General features: G+C 41.6%; 2 protein-coding genes across 2 annotated transcripts; one reads left to right on the top strand and one right to left on the bottom strand.

The window, feature by feature from the left end:
- Positions 1-68: 68 nt before the first annotated feature.
- Positions 69-20354, bottom strand: retreg1 (reticulophagy regulator 1; the record flags this gene model as incomplete). Its single annotated transcript, XM_084546461.1, has 9 exons — positions 69-1962; positions 2081-2204; positions 3441-3511; positions 4018-4140; positions 4574-4658; positions 5062-5179; positions 17316-17346; positions 18977-19083; positions 20164-20354. 9 exons carry the CDS (start codon positions 20352-20354, stop codon positions 1439-1441), a joined length of 1374 nt encoding a protein of 457 aa, XP_084402587.1. The 3' UTR covers positions 69-1438.
- A 3482-nt stretch (positions 20355-23836) lies between these two features.
- rnf182 (ring finger protein 182) lies at positions 23837-24853 on the top strand. Its single transcript, XM_084546463.1, has one exon. It carries the CDS (start codon positions 24008-24010, stop codon positions 24839-24841), a length of 834 nt encoding a protein of 277 aa, XP_084402589.1. The 5' UTR covers positions 23837-24007; the 3' UTR covers positions 24842-24853.
- The last annotated feature ends 3083 nt before the right edge of the window (positions 24854-27936 follow it).

Below are 27936 nucleotides of genomic sequence, written 5' to 3'. Positions count from 1 at the left end.
TACATATAAAATTAAAAAACTAAATAATTAAAAAAAATTGGTTTCTTTTTTCCTTCTCTAAACTTTTATAGTGCACCATCCAAACATAAACAGCGATTTGATATCCTTGTGATTGTCTTTTGATTTCATGTCTGTTGAATTCCGGGTAATGACATTGTGAGTTGTCTATGTTGTAGCTGCAAATCAAAGGAATTTGTAATATATATTTCTAATGTGTGAAATTAAGCTAAAATACAGATTTTACTGCAGTCTTTAAGAATCTGCTTAGATGTACAGTCAGACTTGGATTACAATCTAAAAAAGTGTCTTTTTAAGATGATTTTTTTTTTTTTTTAATTTTCTTTAAAAGTTTTTACTTACTGCTTAGAGGTTGTTGAAAAATCAGTTCCATTTCTGAATATTTTGTGTCCAGTGCAGAAGGATGTTCTGGGTTATTTTACTAGTACCTATTTTTTTAGCATTTCTAAGCAACATGTAGTTTATTAAATGGTTTATCACACACTACAATTTAGTTGTAAGCAGATATAAAGAACTTTGATGAGTGCTTTGGTTTTGGAATTTGAGAATGTAAAATATGACTTTTTGTAATTACTATGCTTACAATTTGTTTATTATATTGATTCTTTTTAAATACAATAAGCTGGACTTTGTTCATTACCACAATTACATGTAATTATTTGCTTACAGCCAAGTAATAATATGTAATAAATCATTTAAAGCGAGTATTCGTACGGTGCTTGTAAATGCTAGTGACCTCTCTATTATTCAGCTGCTTCAATATAACAACAGCAAATGATTAAAGTCAATGCAGGAGATTAGTCAACAACAAATCAACAACCGATTATCCCGTGATCAGACAACAACATTTTATCAAATTGTCACTTATGGTGATGGGAGTCATAAGGTCAGCTCTGGAGGGTACAGTCACTTTTCATCCTTTATGAAGCCATAATATTAAAAACCAACAAATTTGGCAGAGAAACCAACCCATTACCCTCTGAGCTGGGTGATGGCCACTATGTACAAAAACAGTTGGGGGCATGAGAAGAAACTAAAGAAATCTTAAATTAATACTGTGCACAGTCTGAATGCACCATGTAAAGTAGGTGTGATAGAAGGAACAACACAATCGCACTCTCAACCAGACATTGTGGAGCGTTCCTGAAGTAGTTTAAAACAGGAAACAGTGCCCTCCTGAGCTGATTTGCTGTGTCAGGCTTGATTTGATGTAGTCTGATATCGGCATTAGGATTGGTTGATTCAGACAAAAGCAGCAGAATATCTTTCAGTGTAGATAATAGCTCTAAAGGCAAAAAAAATACATGGAAACATTATTTTCTCACAACCCCCAAGAAGTTGCCTATGACCAGAACATCCTCGTCTACCATCCACATGTCCCTTGTAACCCATCCCCCACCCCTGCTTAACTTTTCATCAATCATTGGCGTCGGAGGAGCTTGGAGAAGAATCCAGAAGAGGCCGGCTTGTCGGCCTCGTCCTGCGCCTCCTCTTTTGGATTGGCCTTCTCCTCTCCCAGCCCCAGCTCCCCCTCCAGTTGCTCCAACTCTGACTGGTCCAGTAGCTCAAAGTCCTCCACTTCGCTGTCGGACTCCTCGGGCAGCTCCAGCATCCTGCTCGAATCTGGGAGCCTCGACCGCTCGGTGTCTTCGCTCAGCGCCATGAAGCCGACCGCTGACTCTATTCTCTCCTGGATGGCGGCAGTGACTGCGGCGGCGATGACATCCCCTGCCATCTGGTTGACCAACTCCAGGGCTTTGTCTGTGGCTTGGACTTCGTGATGCGGAGGCAAATGCTTGGATTTGACTGGCTGCTGGGGCTGAGGCGGGGGGAAGGGAAGGCCGAGGCTCAGATCATCTTCGTCGTCGCCATTGGTCGTTGCACCGTTGTCTAGGGAAGGGAATTCTGGGAGGCCGCCAATGAAGGCTTCTTCTCTGTCGAGATCTGTGAGGTTAAAGAAAAAACAGAAATTGTACAACAGTAGCGTAGATAGGATCATGAAGCAAGCACAAACTCCTCACAGTGTGAAAAAAACTGGATGGTGTGGAACTGACAAACGTACCCTCTGAGTTCTCAGTCTGTGGTGTGTGTCCTTCTGACAGATTAAAAGTACCGTTTTCAGTCCACGTCACATCAGACACCTCGGTGTCCGATACAGACATTTCTTTACACACAGTGGAGTCGAGCTGTAGGGAGGGAAACACATGGAGATTTTACAGTGCAACATCACAATAACGCTGCTAAATGGTATTGACATGTGTGATCCCGTGTGAAAACACCCAAGGTGTATTGAGGACGCATTGGAGATTGCTATACGATCACTCTGACGACATTTGGAGGTGGTCTGGGCCACTTGTGACCACATCTCTTCTTGTGGTGTGAACACACAATGTGTCCTGGCCACATTGACGGACCACATGCTCAGCTCACATCCTTTTGCATCAGCTTAGCTTTACCACAGTCACCATTATGAATGATCACCAGAAAAGGCAAAAGCACCTTAAGTGTTAATTCCATTTGTTCCAATAGCTAATAAATAAATCTAAAAAATGACAGATTTAGTTTAATTTCCTCCTCAATAGTGGCCTTGGCTTGTAAAATCATGTTTATTTGCATATAGAGCACCGGATTATGTGAACGATCACAAGTAGTCACTTGAGACGCATTTTAATGCTAGTTATGAACATTCACCGATCAGCCACAACATTGAAACCACTGACAAGAGAAGTGACTAACATTGGCCATCTTGTGACAGTTCAATGTTCTGCTTTTGGACCTGGCATTCATTGGTGTGGATGTTACTTAGACATGTAGCACCCACCTAGACCAAACCAGACACCCCCACCCCATAGCAATGACACTCCTTGATCTCATATCTAACCTCACTGCAAAGTTACTGATATTTTCAGCAAAGAGAATGAAGAACAAGTAAAAGTCCTTCTCAAACTGTAGGTTGATGCATCTTTCAGATCCACAAATGCTAATCATCATAGTTACATACCTGAACTTTTGTTCAAGGTGTGAAACTTTTCCTATCTCAAGTCATGTCTTCAGGGATTCAAGTGTAAACACAGTGAAATTTTCATCTTAAATCTGATACAGTCCCATACATATAGTCTCAATCCACAGCCCCGCCCTTTTGCTGACTCATCCCTATGCACTACGTACGCTTACTTTATCAAATTACGATATGAATGATCCAATCTCCAGACAGAGAGGGAAACACGCTCACTGAATTTTATCTGTAGCCAGCTGTTTGGCTAAAGGAGCAAAGTTTAAATGGATTTTCTTTGGCACAAAACCTTTTTCCACACACCACAACGCTGATGCGGATCATGCGTACAAGATTTCATTAGCGTTAACGGGAACCCGTCAGTAAACACAGGCCTAATTAGATTCAGATGAGAAGACGATTAGCCAACCTTCGGAAACATGGAAGAGAGGTCCGACTCGATGCCCTCTTTCTCGGTCTCAGCCTGCATGCGTTTCCTCTCTGAAAGAAGGGAAATGTGATGTAGAGTGATTTAGTTTTCTGGTACAGCACGGATTTAAAAAGTCAATGAAGAGACATCAACTTTATCGGACACATTTAAAGCCTCATATTTATGTGTTGCCCTTTGTATTCGACCCATTGGTATTTCAAAATAATGTGAATGCAACAGGTTCCCCATGATTTCTGCTGTTTTGCAAAAACACAATCCTCCTTGAAGTCAAACGTGACACTTCCAAAAGGTGTCTGACATTAGGTTGCATGTTTTTAAGCCTCGTCTCTGAGACTCTTGTGATTGACTGGCACACTATATGTAAAAGCTTCCTACATTGTTGTGCCTCCATCCAGACTTGTTCAGTGTGGTACACCGTGCAGCAACCATTACAAGACCACGAGGCGGGTACTTGCTCAGACATGCAGGCGTCATGTTAAAGGGGTGCGTGTCTGGTCTTTAAGGTGCTAACTATGCATGCATGTACACTGTATGTCGAGCACTGTATAATATTTACCATGATTCTCTTTGATTTTTTGAAAAAATTCCCCGATGCCAAAGTCCAGCTTCTGCAGAACTGGCTCCAGCCACAAACCAACCTCATGAGATGAGATCAGAGGCCACAGGAAGACACCCAGCACTATGGAGAGACACCAAGAGAGACAATGAAAAAATTCATGTGCAGAAACACTTTTGCACACGATCTTGAATCATCATATGTAGCCTTAGCATGAACCCTTTGCTTTGATGGTGCCAATTAAAGTGATCAGAATCATATTTATTGGCATGTATGCTCGTAAATACAAGGAATTTGTCTTCATGTTTGGAGCAATTAGGTACATACAGTAAATCTAATTAAGAAATAAGAACAAGATTAAATATAAGCGAATATATGCTGAGGACATGCAGCTATAGCTCTGAGGAGACAGCAACATTAAGCTGAAAACTGAAGGCTGCAACTTTTTCCAGCTCCACGGATGCAATGAGGCAAATGTGACTGATTCATAACCCTAACCCTAACCCTAACCCATTCATAAATGACTTTTCCATGTGCAAAGATTTGGTTGACTCACCTAGAATATACGAGAAGACAATCCCTGGAATGTAACGTCCTAAGACAGCAAAGAAGGTGCACAAACTGCAAACCAACAGGCAAAACTACAACAGGAAAAAAAGCAGTAACTGTTAGTTCATTTATTTTTGTGGAAAACATGCATCTTTGTTATTGTTTTTTTTTTGACACACTAAAACCACTGTTATGTTACCAATCTGTTCTTCACGTCTTTGTATCTGTGACGGTTCTCAGTCGGTCATGGTTTATCCAAAAAAACAAGCTGAGACAAGGACAACTGGTCTTGTTGGGTTTCTTGAAGATGTTGAAATTACTTCATGAAAGTCCAGTTGCCCTTGTTTCAGCATGTTCTTTGGATATTCAAGTCTTAATGCGAAAAAATGGCAATAATATAGCCATACATTTCTGAACTATCCAGTAAAGGCCCAGTGGGTGATGAAATCAGGCAAATTGGAGTTAGTCTGGAGTCGTCGGCTGCCTCTACCTCACCTTGCCTGGGTTTTGCTGTTTGAAAGCCGACGTCTCCTGGAGGAAGAGTTTGAGGGAGTCGCTGAGATGAGGTCCACTCCCAGACTGGCTGTCCTGGCCTGAGTCAATGATCTCCCAGCTACAGAAACACAAAGACAGAGGTACTGTTAGTCACCACTAAGATCTCTTAATGGATTATATTTGGTTGATGTATGGCCATGATGTACCATCAAAAAAAACCCAAAAAACCAAAATGCTGTTCCATCTATGCTGATGATGCTATACTTTATCTTTTGCCAAACTCAGAAATCTCATTAAAGACATTAATAATTAACCCTAACCCTTAATACAAGAAAAAAAATACTATATAGTCAATCAACATGTAATTCTGTTCTTAAGACATTCACCCCCTACCGAGCTCAAGCACATTAAGTTCTGAATAATGTGTCTCACTAAACTCAACAGTAGAGATGTTTCCAGGGTTTCCTCGAGGGCTGTCTTATCTATGCTGATGAGACTATGCTTTAACTTTTGTCAAATTTCAAATCCAGTAATGTCGTTCTTAAGACAGTCACCCCCAATTGAGATCAATAGTTGTTCGGATAGTAGTAAAACACTGTTTCCAGAGTCGATCAGTGGTTATGTCAGGGACAAATTTGCAGAAGTGAAGATGAGACCAAACGACAGGAGTTTTAAAATCCTAATTGATTTTAAAATCAGGCTGCATCACACACTTAAGGAGAAACTTAAGATATTCTTCTCTCCAATCTTGAACATGCACACACTCACGCACACATTACCAGATCTGGTAATAACACTGCACAAATGTGCCACAAAGCTAAACAAGTGTCAATGACAAAACTGACTACTAAGTCCAATTGCATCTCTTGAACACTTTTTGGACAAACCATGACCTGGATGACTGAGAACCTTCACAGACTGTGTGTCTATTCTTCAGAGATAAATGAAGGTGAACTTTTAAACTTATCTGTCCACAGTACTATGCTAACTAACTAGCTGCTGTTTCTCTCATTGGCTATTGTGAAAGTGCTGGTGCAATCATCCAGACTTTAAATCCATTAACCCAGATAAGTCTGTGTTAGGTTTAAAATGCACTGTAAACCCTCAAATTAATAGATAAACTAGGCATGAACCTCAGTGCGAGCGAGGTCCAGAGGATTTCATATACTGATTGAGAGTTAATCAGGAAAAAAACTGGATCTGAACCCCCTATTTCTAAACTTAAGTGTTTCCTGTATTATAACCTCGAAAAAAACAACAACATTTAATTCATGCTTTTATTTATGCATCTCTTTTTTAATCCCCTCTAGGAATCTTAAGAGCATCTGAGAGAGCCCCCAGCCACTCCAATGAAAATGTCATTGTCTAAATAAAGCAGTCTACCATAACACAGACGAGATGAGTAAACAGACAGGTGTGAGATGGGAATAGGGATGTGAAAGTGCTTTCCATGCGGAGGCACTGCTGGGAATTCCGGGCCACCTGGTGAGGTATGAAACTTTCCCCTCCAACAAGGAGGTTCCCAAACATCATCTCCCATTTAGGCTCCATCATCAGCCCTTGTGATCACTTCACATAAAACAGCTATGAAAGGAACACATGGAGGTCATGAGCAATAAATAGATAAGAGTGTTGCTTCCCCTCTTGGCTGTTTTCTCTTCCAACAACTGGAACCCAATGGAAGTTTCCTCTTCATCTGGACTAAAAGTCACAGTTTTGAAGATGATAAATTAATATCTGGAACTGGAAATGAATCATCATTGGCCTGCCAGAGGGTCAGTTATCAAAAAAATGTTACACAAGACACAAGAATGTGTTGCCATTCAAGAGCAACATATCCTTTTAAAATGTGGAGGCTTAACAGCAACTAATGGAAACATCACCACGGCAGAGTAATAACCTCAAAAGGGTTCATCACATTTAAATGACAATGTACTAAATTTACATCCAGCTGAGGATGGAAACTTCCCATCCTGTGAAAGCAGCTGTCCTGGAAACAGCTGGTGTGGAATCACCATAGAGATCAGGTTACTACAACAGATAAGTTCCTGCCTGCTGCCTGTTATTTCAACATAAGGTAAATACTGTCTGACAAAATGCGTGTGACAGGACAATGGTAAAGCATTTCACCATACAGTTTACAACAATGACTTTGCATATTTTAGTCCATTGTAAGCACTGTTTTAAATCAATAGTGTTTCACGGTAGTTGGCAGTGAGTTTGTTTGGCATCTTGGAGAACGTTCTTCTCTCGGAGGATATACTGTATTTACATGGACACTTGTATTCCTCTAATAATCAGAATCCATCTGAACAGAGTCTCTCTCCATTCTCTCTAAGCATGTCTGCTCCACATGGGGTAAACTTCAGGTGAGGAGTTTCCAGGAGGGAGTATTTGAACGGATGAACCAAGCTGAAATCCATGTGGACTGCAATGTTGGAGACATGGAGACATCTCGGTCATCTTCTACTACTCTAGACATTCGGGAGTGGACACTAACATGGAGGGAAAAATGTCCTCTTCTTCTGTTATGCTCCACAGCACCAGGACCCCTTTGTCAATATAGTGACTGATGTTTTTGGGCTGTTGCAGCCTCCAGTTGATGGCGTCTTGTGTTCTGATCCAGACTGATCAGGAGGACCCAATAAATAGGAGGAGGAACCATGGCTCTTTCTCTCATCGCCTTCTTCTAGCCGCCGCTGCAGGAGCCATGATTTCTGAGTGGCTTCTCTTCTTCTAGTTATTTTGACCGGACCATCCAGATCAGTTTTGTTGTTAGGGTTCCTTAATGTCTGTGAAGGTTCTCAGTCATCCAGGTCATGGTATATCCAATTGTTTTTTTTTTTTTTTGAGAAGACGTTTCACCACTCATCTGAGGAGAACTGAAGAAGCTACTCGGATGAATGGTGAAACGCCTTTTTTTAAAAAAAAAAAACTATACAGTCCAGTTGCCTTTTTTGAACTTTTTTAGGATATAGGGTTGCTTAATGTTTATAATGTTTATAAATCAAAGTTCTTATGCAAATTTTCCTATTTAGTGAGAGCCTGTTGCAGGGGGTCATAACATAATTTCGATGGTCGTCCAAAGCTTTTAGGGTTGGTATGATTTAGTCATTTGAGTTTGATTGTCTTGGTGGTAGTAGGACAGTCTTTTTTTACCTAGTGAAACGAAGGCTGACTTTTGTGTCTGTGTTTACCATGGTAGACGAACGTAAATGCATACATCTTTTCAGATTCTTTTATTTGGCGTCCATGTAAACCATTAAGTTGGAATCTTAACCACTTTTTTCCGACTCTTCACAATGTTGAGGTCAAGACTCTATGGGGGTCGGACCATCCGCTGCAGGATTTCCCTTCAGTTCTTTGTGACTCTGACTGGATGTCTGGTCTTGTTATTGGCCTTGTACCAACTTAAAGCCACATGGTTGAATTCTTGGCACATAGTGAAAAGGAGATCATTGAACAAGTGTATTATTTATTTACATTTTTGGGAAGAGATCAGATTTAATATGGCATTTCTGACACAGCTCAGATTTATTCCAGCTGGCAGCTCTCAAGGAAAAGCTTTGGCATTTAAAGAGGTGAAAATTAGCATCCAGTGCTATTTTCCCTCGAATGTAGAGCCGTTTAATTACACATCTCTGCAGCCATAATGTTCCCTAAAGGAGATTAACCCCCCTAAGCTCAACCCATGTCCCTGCTTCCCCCAAAACGTCGCTACCTCGTAATCATGTATTAGCCGGCTGCTAGGGACAAGCACGAGAGGCCACAAGGAGCTATCTCATATACACCCACCTGACGCAAACCCCCTGGCCTTGTCTCACCCCCCTGGCCTTGTCTCACATAACGCTTGAGACGAAAGGTCGATCCGCTGCCACCCTCTCCACTTCCAGGCACATGCCCCTGTAGGAGGTTGATTTCCACAGAACATGTGACGGACAAACTGTGAAGCAATAAAGCAGTATGGAGGGATGGACACAATCAGCACTTATCTGTTCCACGAAAAACAGACAGGTCCCGGGAAAGAGGTACACTCACAAATTTTTTTGGAGAACTGAGCACTGGAGGTGATGGGACTCAGTACCCTATGAGCGAAGGTATGACCATTCATGCTCAGAACCAGAAGCCCCTTTTACAGTCAAACTGTCAACTTTTAATTTTAAGCATATTTGATATCTTGACTTGAAGGCCTATCCAGAAATGTTCATTTTGTTTGAAAATGAACATTTCTAATTGGGGCAATAAATACATTAAGTCAAGGTTTGAAATATTTTCAGGAAGCAAGTCAGTTGTAGAAGGGTAGCTAGTTACAAGCCTAAACTTAATCTAAATAAAATCTTAAACCACAACTGACTAGCTCACAAGCCAAACTTGGTCAAACCAGCGTTGACAAAACATAAAAGGAGAATCAATGCTAAGTCAATAAACTGCTGCAATCAGATTTCATTGCGTCTAGTAGCGGATGTGATTCTTTCAGCTTTGGTTTCTGAGCTGGAAACCATCTTCCATCTTGTTTTAGATCCATATACTCTGCTGATTGAGCTTTGAATTAAAGCCACAACCCACGTCTGGCCCTAAATATCAAGCATTAAGGCTGACGATGACACTTTTATGACGTCCTGAAAATTCAGATTCTGACTGCCTCCGTCTTCTGAGATCTTCCACAGAATAACTCCTCGCTAACTTATGGTTCTAGATATAATCTGAAAGCATTTTCACAACTTGTGAAGAATAACAGTCATCCCAATACACATGGGTAGCAAATCCTGACATTTTTAACCCCCCAATCCCTCCCCACCCCCACCCCCCAGTCACATGCTGCGTGAGCCTCACAAACACTTTGGATACTGAGAAGAGAATATATCGTGTTTCATTACAGACACCCCCAGAGACCGCCCTCCGGTGCGTCATCAATCACTCAAGACGTTTACACCTTACTACGTCAGTCAACACTTCAACAGAAAAAAATTCCAACTTCCAACAGCCTCGCCAACACCGGAGGATTTGAGGCAGGGGATGAGGACGGCAGTAACACACTAGCAGCTGTTCGGCAGCTATCACTTTTTACCCAATCGGTAATCTCTGAAACAACACGGGCAGCAACATGTCTGAGCCTCTAACGAGCCGATTTAAAAATAGAGCCAGACAAACAATGCGAGGAATGGCGTCAAAAACATCTCAGCTCTGCACTTGTGATTGGGAAGAATGGGGGGAAGTGGGGGTGGGGTGGGGTTAGTAAATATGTTTACCCAGCTGTTTGTGTTCTGCATACAGGAATATAAGTAAAGTTTAGTGCACGCCTGTCTCTGCGCAAGACGCAACTGCTAAAGCTACGAGTGATATAAGACACCAGTGTTGTGGAGGGACGTGCAGCGATGATGATGCAACGACGGCTGAACTATCCTGGGATTTATATGGACCGAAAATCAAAAGGCCAAAAAACTGTAATTAAACACTGATTGCACCACTGAAATACACACAACAAGCTTGCAGTCTCTTATGTGATAGGCTGACTAGCAGAAGTTGTAAATGTTCTTTCTAAGCAGTACAACAACTCCACCTCAAGCATCTTTCAGGTGAAGAAATCTCACATCCTTAAACCTTAAAATAATAAGTGAAATAAAATCCAAACTGTCCAAATGACTTAAATATTGCCAGCTATAAAAAAGTGAACATGTGTTTTCTTTTCTGTGAGCTGTTAAAAACAGGCCTTCCTCTCCAGCACACATGGCCGTACCTCAGTCCTGCCCCACGATCTTCAGGAGACATCTCGAGAAGCTCAGGAACCTTCAGAAGACTCGACGGCACAACCAAAGGCAACCAAAAACGGGATCACGAATCAGTTACACGTTTACAGACAGAAAGCAGGATTAAAAAAATCTTTTTTTTCCCAGCAGTAAGAAAATGCCAAACTTAGGTTTTTACGTGACACGCTGTGTGAGAGCAGTTTGTGTTTATCTTCAATGGAGCCCCGGTTGGAGTATTTCAAGCAGCCTCGTCTAAAAATAACCGAGTCACACTACATTCCATCCGACAGCCACCGGGAGGGCAGAGAGGATGGGGTGAGGGGGGGCAGAAACGGCCCCCACCCAACAACAACCACATCCCAAACACACCTACTCTTGTGACAGTGACACTAGAGACGTGACATGTGTGTCACACTGTGATGTTTTCTGATGATTCATTTGACATTTTGGGAAACGCACTCATCTAATCAGCTTGATATGTGACGCTCCCAACTAAGGACTGGAAACACAGGGAAAATGCTAAGCTGATTCTTAACAAAATCCAACTAATAAGCGTCTAAAGCTTGATAATCAACATCTCATTTGTTCAGTCCCTATAGAAACCAGGTTGTACTTCCTGGTCAAGGAATACAAGCTCCCTCCGGATGTCTGAGTTCCTCACCACATCACTTAGACTGAGCCCAGCAACCTGAGGGAGGAACCTCATTTCAACCTTTCAGCTTGTAACCACATAACCACGATGTCATTCTTTAGGTCATAACCATAAGTTCATACATCAAATGTAGACTGACTCCGACAGTCCACTATAATGTCCACCTTACTGCATCTGCCACCCAAACCACCTGTCCACCTCTCGCTCCATTGTATAATCACTCATAAACAACACCTTGAGATACTTGGACTCCTTCACTTGGGACAGGAACAAGACCCCAACCCGTAGGGAACAATCCACCATTTTCTGCATCATGGCCTTGGACTTGGACCATCCCAGTTTGAACTGAAGGCCACGGTTTGAAGAAACAGAAGTAACGTAATAAGAAGGAGCAGCTACAGTGAGCTGTTCGAAGAAGAGCTGCACACCTCCAACGTCTCAGGAAGGTAACAGTGGTGCCAGATACAGCTCATGGTTTCCAGCTTTGTTAAAAAAAAAACTGTCAAAAATATAAGATCGAGACCTTGTTTAGTTTGTTAACCACCGGGAATGCTTAGTGTAGCCTATCATGACAAAACAATGCAGTGAAAGCATAGAAATCATTCAGCAACAAACTACATTAGCCAACTACCACAAGTGCTGGCTACTAGGTAGATATCTGATGATGTCACGTAGTTCACTGATAGGCATATGGAGCTTCTCTACTCTTATGCACTTTGTTTTTGTTTCAAATCAGTTTTAAAAATTAATTTAAAAAACCTCCAAAAAACTGCTCTGATTTTACCCACAAAATAAAATTCAAAACCACCCATTCTGGCAATACAGGTAACAAACTACTTTCACAGACTCATAAAGCATAAACTCAGATCACATTTGATCACAAAATGATGGAAAAGAGATGATTATTCCCTGACTTCTTCATTAAGGTCAAATAATTCTGTGTCCTGTAGCATTAAACCATATTAATTTGCTGTTAACGAGCAGTAACTACAGGGGTCGCCAAATCTGTTATGAATAAAATGTTTAAGGTTACCACATGTTATTTCATAACATATACAAGTAAAACCCAGAAATACATTGCATAACGCTTATTGTGGACATATGACTGCATCACATCATCTGATTGTGATGAAACACTCATGGCTGCTTTGTTTGGTTGTTTTCTTCCAGTCAGGCCCACGTCCAATCAGAGGGGTCGCTCTGAAGCACACCCCCTACATGTCGAGCTATCCGATTGGAAGCCTTAATCACTTCCGGCAGCGAAGAAACAGCTGAGTCACACACACACACACACACACACAGATATCATGTACACACGGCACTCAGGTTTCACTGCTCTTAAGACACTTCGGGTTTGTTGTGAGAACACATGGTGGCACGGCAAGACTTTCCTCGAAGTCAAATGCAGCAAAAACATAAATCACTCGGAGTCACGGGACGTTTGTCCACGTCTGTTTCAAGCATGGTCACTAAAAAACACACACACACGTTAATCTCTCTATAGTTGTGAGTACCACACATTAACATAATGCGTTCTCTAGACCATTACCCAAACCTAACCATCTCAACTGAAAGCCTAACCCCCACCCTAATCTCATTGTAAGTGTAACTTTATCCGTAAAAACCAAGCGTTAACCCTAAAAACATTGAGAGGAAAAATGTCCTCACAACTATAAATGTCCTCATAATGTTGGTGGACCGTCAAGGACTGGTCAACACAGCCACAACATTAAAACCACTGACAGGGGAAGTAAATAACATTGACCATCTTGTGACAGTTCAATGAAAGTTCAAAACTTTTGGACCTGGCATTCATTGGTGTGGATGTTACTTAGACATGTAGCACCCACCTAGACCAGACCAGGCACACACAAGGTGTTGACCTGGCCTCCAAATTCACTAGATCTCAAACTGATCAAGTATCTGTGGGATGATCTACTGTTTTGAAGGCACAAGGGAGACCTACACAATATTAGGCTGGTGGTCATAATGTTATGGCTGGTCGCTGTATAATAGTGGTTGAATGAATGAGTTAAACTCCTCTTCCACAGATCAGCCCTGTTGAGTAGGTGGTCTTTAATGTGACCCAGGACTCATTGTGTGTTCACACTACCAAAGGAAGAGGTCACATGTGTCCCAGACCACCTCCACATGTGGACTCAGATCCGTTCTCTCAAATGCATCCTCACTGTGTCCCGGGTGTGTTCACATCTATACGATCAGATTGCTCTGGACAGATGTTGCAGCTTCTTTTTCTACTTTATTGACGGCCCAGTTTTCAAGTGTGAAAATTTTGAGACCTGCTGTTCTTATTCTCCATAACTAGACCTTTAACAGTAATGAAGAATTACATAACTCTGACTTTATTCTACTATCAGTGTGAACAACACACAATTTCACCAGCAACCATGTGTGTTTTGATGAACACACACTCACAGGCGGCTGGCTCAAACTCTGCAGCTGTCAGTTCGCATTTTGGGTCAACAGCTAATCTCCTGCAAGCCTTTGCCCGAGACTTGCTCTGAGCCCGATGTACAATTACCCACGAGACACCTCTGATCGACAACAGCAGGTGGCAAGAACACAACACAATCCCATTCTGCTGGCCAAATGTCAAAGAGTCAAAGAGAGTTTAGAAGTGTCAAAGAGATATTTAGAAGTGTCTCATACGCAAACTGGGAAAGCAATGAAAGTTTAGAAGTTTCAGTATGATGTTGTTTAGAGGCAAAGATGCATTTTACACTAACTATGATGTCTGAATGTGAACAGGGACCTTTGGGACCTAGGGACCCATCTCTGTATCAACATTTAAGTCCAGTTCACCTTAGACTTTAAAGATCAACAGATCCATCAAAATGGAAGTTCTCAAAATATGGTGGATGTGCTCTAACCGGAAGGATTTAACACAATGATGTTTTGCATTGTTATTTTTCAGTGATTATTCTGAGATTAAAACATAGCTTGTGCAGTTTTTATATGGAGTCACGGGAGAGCCATAAAAGTACAAATATAATCTTGAGGGATGAACATAAAGAAAAAATAATAATTTTTAGATATATATGTATTTTAAACATATCCGTTTATTTATTGCACATAAATACTTTTTTATACTTCATAAATTATTTGACAAAATGGCATATATTTTGTGCTTATGTTTTTACACTTTTTCATTTCCTTTTCCCTTAAATGGCACAATATAAAACTAAACAAATAATTTAAAAAAAAAATGATTTAAAAAAAATAAAAAGGAAAAACATGTTTTTCTACAAAAATAAATTAACAAATAAAAGTGAAAATTAACTAATTACAAAAATGTTAAAATATAACAAAATATATATGTTGGTACTTGTCTTTTTATTTCCAGATTTATTTATTTATTCTTTTACTTTTTCTTTTTTTTTTCCTACGTCTCCTCAGTTTGAAACGCCCCTGACCCAGACCCAACCGACTGTCAGTTACATAACTCAGATGTGTTGCGTCCAGCCTGGCGCCCACAAATCTCCGCCACCTCCGTCGAATCCCACCCAGCATTGAGTAACGGAACACCACCCAACACACGTCGGCTTTAAAAATGAGGCCGGGCGTGTGAACAAGTGCCCCAATGTGACTCCTCCAACACTGCCAACAACACACCGAGTCAGCCAAATGGGTCATGACTCATTAGAAAACACGAAAGTGATATAAAGTGGAGATAAAGAAAGAGTGAGGATGTGTCTGCTATGTGCTTTGCGCCAAGCAGAGAGCATGCAGATGTGGAGGAAAGGCTATGGAAGTGAACACTCCTTGGTCTTTATTTGTTTGTGGTCTCCTTCTTCATTGTGATCTGTTTGAACTCATAGAGGGTGGAGCAGGTCTCTGGAGAATGAGGTGCTGCTTGTCCTTGGTCAGGGTGGAGTCCATTCCCTGCAGGTGTCCAACTCATGGCTTTGGCCCACTGTGGTTTCATTCTCTCTCCTGTCGCCCTTCTGTTTTTGCCACTAATCCCTAACTGGGATTCATCATCTCCATTCACTCCACTGTAAAATACTGCTCTGTCATGTTTGTCCTGGTTTCCCTAGTGAAAAGTGTTTCGGAGATGCTACTCATCCTCTGAGACTCTACTGAAATCTGCTGGTCTTCATGGAATCCCTGAAATCTGAGCTTTGACGTGATCACTGCCATCAGTCTGAGCTAGAAATCGAGCAGAATCTGAAATATTTCTTCTGTGTTTTATAAGTCATATATATTCAAACTATCAGATTATTTCCAGGTTTAAGTGAAAATTAGACAGATTTCTGAAGTGCTATGAGGCTGAGCAGGTTGTATGTGATGTTGAAGAAGAAAAAGAAGAAAAGTAAAATGTTAATTTGCTTTATTCAACAGTTAACAGACTTGGACCGTTTTAGTTTTTTTTATTACCCATAATCAAACTATAAGTTATCCAAACGTCCACTTTTTAAAATATCTTACTGATAGTCTTCCTTAGCATTTTGACACAGCTATACTGCTGAGTCTGCAAAGTTTAAGTCCCGATTTAACACAGACATTAGTGGTGGGATTAGATTAGACAGTCAGATGTGACCAATAAACTCCGCATTGGGTTAAACAGTAAGATCCTCTGTTCAGCTCATCTGTGCGTTCAGTTTGACAGGAAACATTTTTTTTTTCATGAAGACTGTCTGTGCAAGGTAAGTTTAGAGTCTATAAGAAAACGTCATTCAAAGAAATCCGTTAAATTCACTGATATGCAGTTTTATTTCCAGGGCGGATCTGTTTAAAGTTGTGCTTGTTTTTCTTCACTGCAAATGTGATTTGTTTGTGAGAACGTTTGTTTTTATACCAGATTTAGATCTAAATGGATACTTCCAGATGTCTCTGGGCATGTTAGCACGGCGAGCATCTGCAGGCGAACAGTGTCCCCCAAGGCCTCTTCAATGAGGCCCTTTATTCAGACTTCTCAGGTGTGGCTGGTTAAGGTGATTAAGCACAAGCCAAAGACACTTGCACAGCTAGTGGAGGTGTAGAGGGGCATAACAATCAGAAGAGAAATGATGTACAAAAACAAAAATAGGTGCTACCGCAAGATCATTGAAAGTGCACACAATAAATATATTCGGTCAAAACTGTCATTCAGGTCATGGTATAGCTAAAAAACATTTAACTGAAACAAAGGCAGCTGGACTTGTAAAGTTTCTTTAAGACGTTTCATCCAATTCTTAGTCTTTATGTACCATTCATGCGTGTACAATTCATTGGGGAAAGAAAACAAGATCAAAACAGATTCCTCCAATTACTTCTGAGTAACTGGTTGTTAACGGACCCTAATCATGTGAGTTTCAAGCGGTAAACACCCGCAGATGTTCCTATTTAAACCCCAACTCCTCAACGGTCTTTTAAAACTGATGAAGCTTCTTTTATGAAATGTCTAAGAAACCCAACAAGTCCAGTTCGCCTCGTTTCAGTTTAGTTCTTTGGGACATATTCAGTCAAATGTCAATCGTCGGCCTTGTCCGGTTGCAAGGGGAAACAGTTTCTGTAGTCCCACAACAGAGTGGGACATAAAATCAAATTCAGGAGTCACATTCATCCAGTTAGACTTTCGTCCATGTGATATCAACATTTTAAGCTGATCATCTTAAATCAGGGCCATCGCTGTTCGGATCAAGAGGCTCATGTATTTGTCGGTCTGTCGGATACATTTCAAATCAACAGAGAAGCACCAAGCTCGCTTGGCTTTAAATGTTTAAAAGTTATGGTTATATTTCAGAATTTCTTCACACTAAGCCAACTAAGTTTGCTGACCTGAAAACAGCTAACTTGTAACTCAACCAATAAGAGGACCAAACAAACACATCCCACTCCCTCCAGTGTCCTACCTTGACGTCATGCTGCGCCATAAGTGAGCTCCTGTGGACAAAAGAAATCTGTTACTCATCATCACTGACTCGAAGAGTTCACAATGCTCACAATAAACAGCTGTAAGAGTAAGACTCGTTGCATGTTGTTTTTTTTTAAATCTAACAGTCATAAGTTTGCATTTATTAGTGCATCAGTGCACTTTTCTGTGCTTGGTACATGTCGGACTACTGCATAAGAAACATAAGTGATTAAAAGATTGTTTAAAAGATAATCACAGACAATTCGAAATAAATATGTTCAAACAGGAAACCGAGTGAGGGTCATGCTGATGAGTAACAACCTGTCTCATCCTTACTCATTATGCTAATGAGTCAGCACCAGGGTGACATTATCCTACAATCTACCTCAGCTGGTGCCAGGGCTATTGTCTTAAAATGAATTAAAGCATCCAAAACCATAGGGCTGTCAATAGACCTTAATCCATTTTAAATGCTCCTTGATGGGATATTGTTCCAGTTTTCAAATATATATACACAACTATGCAAACTGATGTATAGGTCAAGAATATTGTTGTCCAGGTGTCTCTGTTGCAATTCTTCCAGCTGCTTGACCCAGTGGTAACTCAGTTGACATTGTCAGTAAATACCATGGACTGTATAAATATGGATAATGTGTCCCCACTTCCTTGCATTGGCCAAACTGGTGCTATTTTCCCAGGATACGGGCAACGGCATATAGCGATTTTGGAGCCAGAGTCTGATCAGTACAGTCCGAGAGTGCCCCGCCCACACTTCTGCCAGACTCACTTGCCTTTTCTTTTAATTAATACTACGCTCTGCTCTACCTCCAACAGTTACAAGGAAATGTTTGATTATACACTGTGTGTTTTTACATTATTATGTCACATCCTGGTCACATCACCTTAAGTTATGACCTTAACTGCAGCCAGTTACCAGGGGAAGCTCTGCTTGCTTTGACTGCACTTTTGTTCCATCTTTGTACTGTCTATGGTACATACGGGTAACTTTTTTTTTTCTTGCTTGCTTTCTTGATCTGCTACTTTTGTCAATGTTGGGATTTTTGACGCTACAGGGTGTTCAACTGCCCTCTGCATGGTATAATTATGTACTACGGCCACACTTTAGATTCTACTTGCTTTCCAAAGTGTTACAAGCCTGGAAGTCAGAAAGACTTTCCCGCCAAACACATCTTTTCTGACGGAGAGTTGGTATGGAGTCTCTCCGCTGGGAACTGTTCATGCCCTGGCAAAGATCTGCCGAGCCAATCAAACTGTTTGGGTGGGGCTTTATGCGGTGATGGACAGAAGAGTAACAGCAGCGTAGTCATAATCTGAGCACCACGGATTTTAATTTGTTGACAACGAAATGAAGAAGCAAGCTGTTTAGAGTCTGCTGTTGTAATAATCTCATTTCAGAAGTTGGAGCTAAATACATTTGACTTTTTTGTTTGAAAATAGACTAACTGATTACGAAAGTTGCTTCTCATTAATTTCTTTCCAGTCGTCTAATCAATTATTTAACTAATTGTGTTGATTAATAATTCAGTGACTCATATTTGACGTGTCGGGCTGGACTAATTCTGCATCACGGTGAAGGAAACAGATGATGCTATTAAAACTGCTCCACTGGTGTAGAACTAGAGGATGTTTGGGTGTCACCTGCGGATCTGGACTGGATTACGTCTTTGGCGGTCACCGTGACGACCAGCAGAGCCAGCAGGAAGGCCACGAAGCTGTAGGCTCGAAGAGAGCTGAAGGCCACAAGCCTGCAAAAAAATAATAATAATAATGATAATAAATAAAAAATAAACATTCTTCAATTTAATTCACCCTCATGTGAAGGGTTTTTGCAACACACATTCATCAACATATCTTTTTATGTTCATGGCGGACTGTGGTGTGCCACAAGGCTTCTACATGGGTCCACTTCTTTTCTGTTTCTGCACCAGTGATGCACTTTGCATTAAGCATATCTTAAACATTTAAACAACTAATAACTGCACAGAATTAAGTAAAGCACTAACTAACTGTATCAGTAATAGGCTGCTCCTGCTAAATCTCATATAGGTCATATTGTCTGATGTGGCTCGCACTAGGGTCGGCTACTGGTCGATCTAGGATCCATCTATCTATATAAATGACATGACTCACAGATTTAGATTTCGCTGTCCCCTTTCAGTGCTGTGAAACAATCAGTCATTTAGTTCATTTTATTTTGTCCTTAGTGGTGTTTAGATTAGCGACACCTACGGTTATAGTTTGTACCATAATTTTAAAGTATGGACACAAGGAAGATGAGAAACTAAAGGCAACGCAGATTAACAAATCAATACACACAAATAAATAAATGAACATTTGGATATTTTAAAGAGGATATTCCCGCTACTGTTGCTGTTACATTTACTCCTCTGTAGAAATAACACTAACATGTCAACTGAATAAATGTATGTACTTTTTAGCATGCGTTGGGAGGAGGAGGATATTCTCCAACATAAAAAAAGATTAAAAAATTACAAAACACAGCTGAAAATGACCCAGATCAGTGTCAATTAAATACATTCCTGAATGTGAAATCACCACTATATGTGCAACAGTGTTTTAAGGATTGCTGTTAAAAGTAAAAGGAACCAAAATTTCAATAAAAACTGCACAGCAAATGTAACAGATTATAAATCTAAATATGTGGAGGGTGAAAATAATTAAAAAATATAATAATAATAATCTGAAGTCAAATTTCTGTTTTATATTTGAGGTTAACCCAGAGTCCTAATTAATTTTGCTTTAATTAACAGGAGCTCAGTGTTAGTCAGGATGAGGCTCTCATATCCCTGCGTCATGATGCCTACCAGAGCACCGTGTTGGCTGCAGCAAACAGGGCTGAAGTCCTGCAAGGTCTCTGCCTCCAGTTGACCAGGCCGGTGAGGCGACACCCCGCACTCCCTGGACGCGTCCCCTCCTCGCGGTGCGCAAGGCTCGGGGGCCCGGCAGCCGCCTCCCCGCCGCCGGCGGCGGTACCTGCTTCCCGGTTCCCCAGCATTGGAAAACGACTGGGATCCCTCAGCTCAGCCGCTCCGCTCCCCCGGCACAGATCGGTGTCAAGTTAACGGCAGCGTTTACAGGAGCGTTTCCGGTGATGGATTTTTCAGAATAAATGTCACTTTTAGGCTCTAACTCAGCAAAGGTATTGTGCTAAATTAAAAGTGTAACTAAAAGTATTAGCTTTAAAATATACCTGTAAATTACCAAAAGTAAACTTGCACATTATGCAGAAAGTAAGGATTAATTAATGAGTAAAAATCACTTTATCAATGCATTTGTTAAAATATTGTTCTAACTTTTTTAATAACACATCATTGTATATATTAGTATTAGCCTGGTACAAGTATGTCAAAATTGTGCTTACAAACTTTTTCAGGCCTTTTCTATTTAAAAATAAGTTTGTTATTTTATTTATTTATTTATTTAGATCTATGTCACCTCTAATTCCTCTAAAGAGGAATTCTTGTATATTAGGAATATACAAGGTGTAAAGACTCACAATTTCATTATTAAATTAACTCTACACTTGACCTGCTAGTATTCATTTTAGTGTTTGCGTTTTCTCACTTTATTTTGAAAAGCAGACTCACCCCGCTTCCTGTCTAGCCCTGTGTGACTTGACAGATCCTCAGACTTCAGCTGCTGCTGTTGTTGTGGTTCAGGTCCATGACGTCAGGTGTGTGTTTTCCTGTTTTTATCATGTTGCGGGGCCCAGTTCTTCACGGACTACTCAGGTCGTGGGGCCACGTCGTCCTTGTGGGGACATTTATTCTGGGTTAAAACCTGTTGATCAAGACTTGGTGTTGGGGTAAAGGTCACAGTTAGGTTAGGGTTCTGGTAAAGGGGCCAGGGAATTAATTATGTTAACAGGAAATCATGTTCTGGGGCGGAAACAGTGGTGTGGTGGTTAGCACTGATGAGTCAGAGCAAGAAGGTTCTGGGTTCTAATCCTTTTTAAGTTTGCATGTTCTCCCTGTGTCTGCGTGGGTTCTCTCCAGGTTCTCCAGCTTCCTCCCTCCATCCAAAGATATGCTGGTGTGAGTGTCTCTCTGTGTTAGCCCTGTGATAGACTGGAGACCTGTCCAGGGTGGACCCCGCCTCTAGACCAATGATAGCTGGGATAGGCTCCAGACCCCCCATGACCCTCCAGATGACAAGCTGTTACAGAAAATGAATGAATGACATATTTTGCTTTAACCTGAACTTCAGAAAAGGTGAGAAAGGTGGTAATTCAAGTGTAAGATCATTTTAGAGCACAAGTGTCAAACATAGGGCCCGCAGGCCAAAAGCGGCCCTCCAGAGTGTCTAGTCTGGCCCGTGGGGTGAAATTGCTAAGTGTAAAAATTACACTGAAGACATTTACTGCATTTTTTCCAATAAATGTTATTCGATTTGTGGACATAACTCAACACTAAACAGAAATTGCACTTTCTGTACCAAATGAACCTTCTCATAATCAAATGGAATCAGATTATGTTGGTTTTTCCGTCACTCCTTGGACCGTTTTTGCCTCTTTTAGCTCGTAGTTTCTGCCCAGCAGCGACCAGCAGACAAAGTTAGAGAGCAGTGATGAAACCAAGAAGAAGATGTTCAGTTAGCAACTATGACTCGAAAGGGATGACAGCGTTGCCTTGCTTTTGTTGGTGCTATACAATAAGCAGGAACTGTTATTGCGCAATACCTGTGAGAAAGTTTATAAACCAGATGATAAGTCATTGTTTTTTTCGCCCCCTAGTGGTCGAACATCAATTACTCAGCTTTAAATTCTCAGAATAGAAAGTAATCCAATTCAACCCTTATGACAAATTAGAGCAAAGAACAACTAAAAAAAGTTGTTGGTTTCTTGGCTCCATTAAGAGGGATTTTATTACTTTATTGATTGGGAGTAACTAGCTGGGATCACTACATAAACTTTAACTTGATTGTAGCTTAAATAGCTGTGCTGTAATTACCTAAAAAACAGTAAAAAATTAGCTAATGGAGCTGATAAATAGTTTTTGGTTTTTTAATGTAGTTCGTAGCAGCAAACTAACTTTCTGCAAATGGCCGGTAGGGACCAGTGGTTGGCTGGTCAGCCTCACTCTCTATAAGGATTCAAGTATGTTCCACAGTCTGCAAAATTTTTGTGACAAACTTGTCATTTCGCATGCAACAGTTTTCCAAATTCAGTTCAGTTTGTGGTGTAAAATGTACCTCGGCAAGAACAGAGGCCAAAAAAAATTGTTTCTAAACTTTTAATTAGAGATTGTGATTTTTTTTTTATTATTATTTCAAGAATCAATTTGGCAAAAAAAAAAAAAAAAATATCTAGGTGACGCGGTACGAGTTAAAGCAGAGTGAGCCTATTTCCACACACGACAGGGTCAGAAGGAAACTTTACCAAGAACTACAAAGAGGCCGTGACCCATTTTGCGCGGCCGCCTGCACCGCTCTGGCCGTGAATGGAGATCAGAGCTCGCTGCCAAGCTGTGATCCATAACTATTCCTGCTCCAGCTTCACTTCACCTCGCGCCAGCTCACCGTTTCTGACACACATTGGAGCTGCTGCGATGCTCTTGAGACAAATTCGGATATCTGTTTTTTAAAGGATAACAGAGTCTCAGTTCTTAATGAATCAGCCGTAGGATGTCGGTTCCAGGAGCCAAATGTTGGGCAGATGAAGTCAAAGTCAGCTTTATTGTCAGTGCTGACATACAACTAACATAACTGAAATTTCTTTCCTCAAAGGTCTATGGTTCAACAACTTAAACATAAAATGTACACATCTGAGATGAGTTGCACCAGCCAAAATAAGAACTTAAATGAGTCAATAAGTTTAATTTCATCTGACGTAAACGTTAATGATGAGGTTAGATTAGGTTAGTTTGACAGCAGTAAACTTTTATTCAAAAATCAAAGAAGGCAAACACACGAACACGAATGCAAACTAATTTATCGTGAGCACTTGCAAACACAATAACACATGCACAAGTAAACAAAAGTCATGCAAATGCCTCTCATTCATATTTTCCAAGGTACACCCTAATGCCGTTGACGCTGTCGGTATTTTCTTTGTGTGCATGTGTGCGTGTGTGTGTGTGTGTGTGTGTGTGTGTGTGCGTGTGTCCACTAATTGGACTGAATTTCACTGAGCAACAAAAGATCAGACTCGAAAATTCCAGCTCTGGTTTGTACAGGCTCTGCTTTGTTGTCCTTTCGCCTCTGTTTGCTGTGTTAACAGTTATCTCTCTCTCTCTTTCTCTCGTTTCTCCCTCCCTCTCCTCTTTCTCCCTCTCTTTCTTTTTGTGTCTTTCTCTCTCTCTCTCTCTTTTTCATGAGCGGGCCATGAAAGGCTTTTTTTTTTTGCCCCAAACGAAGCACAGTCACCCCAACTGCTCAGAGGCAGGCAAACCCCAGAGGCCAGAACTTGCGAGGGGCTTCCCACATCCACTCCTGAATCTCTTTCTCTCTCTCTCACACACACACACACACACACACACACACAGTGCAGGAACCTGTTGGACAGCCACAATGAACCCGAGACCTTCAGTGGAGTGGATCTTTGTCGCCTTCATCCATGGGAAACTTGCTGTGTCTCTCGCCGAGCCTGGACCTGAGCTTCTGTTCGGATTTTTCCGTTGATCTCGCGTTAGCATAAAGTTTGAGGGTAGGATGATGCTCGAGCTGCAGAGCCCCGAGAATGGCGTAGGCGGTGGCGGTTGTAGCCACGCGGACACACAGGGCACTGAAGAACTGGAGTGTAAGATCTGCTACAGCGCATACAACCTGGGGAGCCGCAGGCCCAAGGTGCTGGAGTGCTGCCACCGCCTGTGCTCCAAATGCCTCGCCAAGATCCTGGATCTGGGTGAGTCGCCCCCAAATGCTTTGGTATGCCCGTTCTGCCGCTACGTCACCAGGCTGCCGGGAGAGGCCGTGAGCAGTCTGCCGGAGGACTGCAACCTGGTAGCGGCACTGGCCCTCCAAAGCAGGAACCAGAGGAACCTCCACTTCCAGCAGGACGCCACAACCGAGCTGCTCCTCAGCCCCAGGCGCCTGAGCTCGCTGATGGGTGGCAACACCGTCATGTCCCCTTCCGCCTTATCCTCCTCAGCCTACTCCACCATCCGGAGCTCCCCCAACTTTGTGGTCATCACTATCATGGAGCCTCCACCAGCCTCTACATCGACCCAGGACCTCCACCGCCTGCCGCGTGGCTCTCAGGACTACCACTCGTCCAGTCAGGACTCCATGGCATCCATCACGCAGAGGTGGACGGTGTGGAACTGCGCGGCACTTCTGTGTCAGACCTCGGCCCGGGCTCTGGTGTGGCTGCTGGGGCTGTTGTACTTTAGCTCGCTGCCGATGGGGGTCTACCTGCTCATCATGCAGAGGACAACAGTCGGGGTGCTGCTGGTGAGCCTGGTTCCTGCCAGCCTCGTCATGATCATGGTCTACGGGTTCTGCCAGTGTATCTGCCACGAGATCTGGGATTGCATGCCTCCCTAATGGGACCAAATATATGGGCGACTGTTTGCTTTGAACATTCTTGACAATAGAGCTCCAGAATTCACTAATGGGGAAGTTACTCTGCAACCAACCGTGTGAAGTTACGTCAGTGGCAGGAATATGCTCCTTTTCATTACCGGTGACGACAGTGTCACAAATAGACCTCACAATTCAGAGATTCTTATTGTTATACATGTTAATTTGTACTTTTTTTTTTAGGTGGAAATCCTTCCTGATTAATCTGCTAAATGCAAAGCAGACTATTGCTCTTGGAAAGTTGTTTTCAGATTGTGTCTCAGCCTTAAATTCCTCAAATGTGAACCTAAACATCACAGAATCCAAAGTTCTTGCATCAAAAAAGGAGATCAGTGTTGTTTTTTACCTTTAAATGGGAGTGTCACAAATATGGACAGGATTTACAGTAATTATATCTTGAAATAAAAGTAGTACTGAATGCTTTTATGTGTTTTTTTTTTGTTTTTTTTGTATTTGTATGCAAGAGTATCAGTTGTTCCCTGTTGAGTTTGAGTCTGAACCAGCAGAGGGTGCTGTGACCCTCTAACCCCGGCTCCCCTTTCATCTGCAGAAGTGTGGTCAGTTGGATGTTTTTGTCACTGTTCTTTTCCCTGTCGATGAAAACACAAGCTTTGCTTTAACAAAAATATACATTAAGTGTGTAAATCCATGTAGTGAAGGCCTGAACGTGTCAGGGAGAATCACGCCCGCCTTGGCTCAGATTGTTGTGTCAGTTAAACGATAAAACAAATCCTGCAGGGCTGTTTACACGAATGAATTTGAAAGTCAAACGAATCTGCTGTGCTGTCAGACAGTACTTACCTGGTAGTGTATAAACTGGAGACGTCTGGATCGGATAACACGCTTTAAAATCATCTGTGGGCCCTTAACAATTGATCAGACTCTAAACACTGTGTATGTTTTAACTGATGATGTATCATGTCAGATCTATATGAATGAACCACTTGGGGAAACTAATTGTTATCATTAAGCACCAACTGTCACTGATAAGAACAACAAATAAAATTAAGAATTTTGCAATTTCTGTAGCAGAAACCTTCAAGAGAGAAGTTAAAATGTGTCCGCAACCAGAAAACCGCCATTTGTATGCAAATAAGGGCTTATTTGGAGGGGGTGGGAATAGTGGTGTGGTGGTTAGTACTGATGTCTCAGAGCAAGATGGTTCTGGGTTCTAATCCATGGGCCAACTGGTTCCTTTCTGTGTGGAGTTTACATGTTCTCCCTGTGAGTTCTCTCTTTGTACTCCAGCTTCCTCCCACCGTCCAAAGACATGCTGGTTAGGTTCATTGGTGATTCCAGGGTGGAGCCTCTCGCCCAGTGACAGCTGGGACAGGCTCCAGCACCACCACGACCCTCCAGAGGAGAAGTGCTTACAGCTGCTGTCTCTAATGGATCTCTACCTACTGCTGGATCAGAACCAAGAACAGCTGTTTGCTGACTTGGGGAGATGATCCACATTTTGGAACAAGCTATAAAGTCTCTCTTTCTCAGTGAAAGCAGCAATACTAACATGTTAAGTTATTATTTAGTTGTTTATCTTCTCCCTTAGAGCCAAAGCTCAGATTAAAACTGAACCCTGGAAGCTTCCATTTGCACCATAATCTCTGGTAATAAAGGTAAATAAAGACACTGGGGATTGTCAAGGGAACGTGGCTCCTTATACATCAACATCAACACATCAATAATTAACCAGATTTGTTTTTTTTGTTTTTAATGAGAGACTCGAGAAGAAATTCGAAAAGGAATCTATGTGAAATCTAAACAAACTTTCTACAACGTTACAGTTTCAGTTCTTTTATTTTTGTGCAGCAGCATTATTAAGTTATTATATATATTCAAATGTTGTTCATGGATTTGTTTTGTCACCATCATGATGCTGCTAAAGTCCTCCTCCAGGCCGTCCAAGCTGGGTATAAAACAAACACAGAGGAGCTGTTCTCCGGTACACTTTGTCCTCGCTCTGCCTCTGAAGCACACGTCTTGCTGACGATAAACAGCCCAGACCCTTTAACCGTTGGTGTTTTCCAGAGGGCTTGATCTGAATCTGAGCAAGTGCTTCCCTACAGGGAGCGTAACATCATTTCAGATTCCTTTTTAGTGATGCAATGAACATTCCCACATGTTGGTGTGAGGGACGTTCACAGGCTCTGGAAGCCAAAGCGAAAAAAACAAAAAGAAATCCTTTCCTTCTGTCTTTACTTTATTGTATAACTCTGATCACAGCTGTTGGACACAACAACATAACAAAACAGGATGTTTTTTTTAGTTTAGTTAATTTCCAATTTCCATTGATTTCACAATGAAATCATGTCAACTATCAATGCTGCTTTACCATCTGGGCAACTGCCAAATGAACCCAGACCCCTGAGAGGGTGCTAGGGCGAGTAGAGCAAAAACAGAAAGTTACTGTGGATGAAAAAGCAAAATGCAACACCTGAAAGCACAGGGCTAACACAGAGAGACACTCACACCTACGGCCAATTTAGAATCACCAATGAACCTAACCAGCATGTCTTTGGACGGTGGGAGGAAGCTGGAGTACCTGGAGAGAACCCACGCAGACACAGGGAGCAAACTCCAAACGGTGTAGACAGCAACGCTGGAGACGTGGAGACATCTCGGTAAACTTGGTCTACTAAATGAATTTTGTCAATAAAGCTGAAGAAACGCTCCACGGCAGCGCCACCGCTCGGTCGAATTAAGGGCATGTAAACACATATATCTTATCAGATCATTATATTTATTATAATGTAGACAGTTTCATCAGGTGCATATCTGTTCAGTAAATGGCAAAAGACGTTCAAGCACTCACCCCACAAAAGAAAGGTTGGAGAAAGATTATAGTTTGAGATCAGATCTGCCACCACTTGAATCACGACAGTGCGTAAATCAAAACTACAATCTTTAATGAAGGGCTGCAAAAATGTCAAAGCTTCTGCACCCAACATCCATCGCACCACCTCTCTGATTATACTGCTTCACCTACACTAAATCTAAATGTAGCACTTCATGTTAACAACATAAAATATATATCTACTCTACATCTTGTTGGATAAATT

This window comes from Chelon labrosus (assembly GCF_963514085.1).
Source record: "Chelon labrosus genome assembly, chromosome: 6".
In the NCBI taxonomy this organism is placed as follows: domain Eukaryota; kingdom Metazoa; phylum Chordata; class Actinopteri; order Mugiliformes; family Mugilidae; genus Chelon; species Chelon labrosus.
Note: the sequence above shows the minus strand (reverse complement) of the source record. Positions and strands in the feature narration are given on the sequence as shown.